Source organism: Mandrillus leucophaeus, unplaced genomic scaffold, assembly GCF_000951045.1.
Source record: "Mandrillus leucophaeus isolate KB7577 unplaced genomic scaffold, Mleu.le_1.0 Scaffold423, whole genome shotgun sequence".
Taxonomy (NCBI): Eukaryota; Metazoa; Chordata; class Mammalia; order Primates; family Cercopithecidae; genus Mandrillus; species Mandrillus leucophaeus.
The window spans coordinates 539,318-542,159 of NW_012104510.1; the positions used below are offsets into that span (position 1 = coordinate 539,318).

The following is a 2,842-nucleotide window of genomic DNA, read 5'->3' on the forward strand; positions in this document are numbered from 1 at the left end:
CTAAAAATACAAAAAACTAGCCGGGCGAGGTGGCGGCGCCTGTAGTCCCAGCTACTCGGGAGGCTGAGGCAGGAGAATGGTGTGAACCCGGGAGGCGGAGCTTGCAGTGAGCTGAGATCGCGCCACTGCACTCCAGCCTGGGCCACAGAGCGAGACTCCGTCTCAAAAACAACAACAACAAAAAACAATTACTTTTGCACCAACTTAATTTCCTTTTTCTTTTTCTTTTTTCTTTTTTTTCAGACAGAGTCTCACTCTGTCCCCCCAGGCTGGAGTGTGATCTTGGCTCACCTTAACCTCTCCCTCCCGGGTTCCAGTGATTCTCCTGCCTCAGCCCTTCAAGCAGCTGGACTACAGGCACGCACCACTGCGCCCGGCTAATTTTTGTATTTTTAGTAGAGACGAGGTTTCACCATGTTGGCCAGGCTGGTCTCGAACTCCTGAGTAGCTGGAACCACAGAAGCACACCACTACTCCTGACTAATTTTTGTATTTTTTGTAGAGACAGTGGGTTTCATTTTGTTGCCCAGGCTGATCTTGAACTCCTGGAGGCAAGTGATCCTCCTGCCTTGGCCTCCTGAAGCCCTGGGATTGCAGATGTGACTGTCTGCGCCCAGCCTCAATATTCCTTTCTTTTTTTCATCCTTTGAGACAGAGTCTGGCTCTGCCACTCAGGCTAGAGGGCAGTGGCACCATCTCAGCTCACTGCAACCTCCGCCCCCCGGGTTCAAGTGATTCTCCTGTCTCAGCCTCCCGAGTAGCTGGGGTTACAGCCACTCACCACCACACCTGACTAATTTTTGTATTTTTAGTACAGACAGAATTTCACCATGTTGGCCAGGCTGGTCTCGAACTCCTGACCTCAAACAACCCACCATGTCCCAATGTGAGGGGGACCCCAGGCTGGCGGGGGAGCTGGGGACACCGCAGTCCAGGACCAACCCGTCTCTTGCCTGGTGGGGGCTCCGGCAGGAGGGGGCCCACCCACCTTGGCCCCAATATTCATCTTAATAGTTATTATAACAGCATATTTAAAATGAGGCCGGGCGCGGTGGCTCCCACCTGCAATCCCAGCACTTTGGGAGGCAGAGGCAGGTGAATCATTTGAGGTCAGGAGTTCCAGACCAGCCTGGCCAACATGGTGAAATCCCGTCTCTACTAAAAATAACAAAAATTCACCGGGCGTGGTGACAGATGTCTGTAATCCCAGCTACTCGGGAGGCTGAGGCAGGAGAATCGCTTGAACCCGGGAGGCAGAGGCTGCAGTGAGCTGAGATTGCACCATTGCACTCCAGCCTGGGGGACAGAGACTGTCTAAAAAAAAAAAAAAAAAAAAAAGAACATAGTAACAGTTACAGTAACAGAATATATACTTGTTGCCCCTGGTGCTTCTTTTGTGCTTCCTCTGCCTCCCTGACTTCTCCTCCTGTTTTCCCTTTGTTGCCCCTTAAATCTGACCCCCACTGAGACGCCCCCTCCTGCAGAAGCCCCCACAGGCAAGGGATGGGTCCGTCCCGGGTTGCCGCGCCTCCAGCTCCCCCACCAGCCTGGAGTTCCCCTCATGTTGGGACACGGTGTCCAGAGAGAAGGGGCCCGACAGGTGAGCTCACCTTTGGCTGAAGCAGTGGGCGGCCGAGATCACCCAGCGGGCTCGCAGCAGGAAGCCTCCACAGTGGTGCTGGCCCCCAAAGCGCACGGATACCATGTAGGGCCTGGAGTGGGGGGTCACCTCGTGGCCGCCGATGATCTGGGCCCCCCAGGAGCCTGCTGGAGGGACAGCCTGAGTCAGGGACGAGGCAGGAGGAAGGGCTGACGGGCTGGGGTCAGGGCAGGGGGAGAAGGAGCGGCCGAGACACAGACGGGTGAGATGCGAGACAGAGAGACACAGAGAGCTGGAGACAGAGCCCAGACAAGCCCCCTAGTTGTGCTGGGAGGGGCTCCCGAGACCGGGAGATCCAGGGTGGGGCGGGCCGGCCCAAGACCCCCGTCGGATTTGCACCCATTTCCAGCAGAGGCAGCCACGGGCGCTTGGCAGATGGAGCAGGTGGAGCTCTCCCCAGGGTTCTCCAGGGACTGGGGGCTCCTGGGTGTGGCTGCCCTACGGGGACTTGGCGGGGGCCTGGGTGGGGATCCGGGGGGCTCCTCACCGAGGGGCTTCATGGGCAGCATCAGGGCAGTGGCCACGGTCAGCAGCGGACGTCCCCAGGCCCCCGACCCAGGCCCCATGGCGGATGCGGGCTGGTGTCACCCTGCAGAGGTCTCCGGGCCGTGGCTCCCACCCTCAGCCAACGGCCGGAAAGGGGGAGCCTGACTGTGGCCTGTGGTCAGGAGGCCCCACCAGCAACGCCTGAACCCCAGCCGGCCGTTTCTGGGAAATCGATGGTCTCAGGTGGTGGCTGATAATAATCATGTTGATAATAATCACTGCCGCCTGGGCCAGAAACGGGGGTGGGGGAGACAGCTCTGGGGCTGCAGGTGACCTCAGCAAGGCGCTCGACCCCCCTGTGCCTCAGTTTACCCAGCCTCAACACAGCTCAGCATGTGTGGGGAGCTTTCTGAAGAGCCGATGTCACAGCGGCACTGGAGACCCTGCAGCACCCCTCCGGCCCCCACCCCCCAAACCCCAGTCTTCCCATCTCCAACCCCAGTGCCCACCTCAGGACTGTGGGGACAATGAGGAAGGCGGGTCTCCTGGGAAGCTCTGATGATTTCTGCCTTTATTTTATTATTATTATTTTTTTGAGACAGAGTCTCACTCTGTCGCCCAGGCTGGAGTGCAGTGGCGTGATCTCGGCTCACTGCAAGCTCCGCCTCCCAGGTTCACGCCATTCTCCTGCCTCAG

At 58.2% G+C, this 2,842-nt stretch overlaps 1 protein-coding gene across 1 annotated transcript in view; it reads right to left on the reverse strand.

The window, feature by feature from the left end:
• The window catches only part of PRSS57 (protease, serine, 57), a 12,944-nt gene extending 10,718 nt beyond the window's left edge, over window positions 1-2,226 (reverse strand). The window contains exons 1-2 of the mRNA XM_011993056.1: window positions 2,148-2,226; window positions 1,611-1,764 (exon numbers count right to left, since the gene is read on the reverse strand). Of these exons, the coding sequence (XP_011848446.1) occupies window positions 1,611-1,764; window positions 2,148-2,226 (233 nt within the window). The remainder of the gene's footprint in view (window positions 1-1,610; window positions 1,765-2,147) is intronic.
• Window positions 2,227-2,842: the final 616 nt, after the last annotated feature.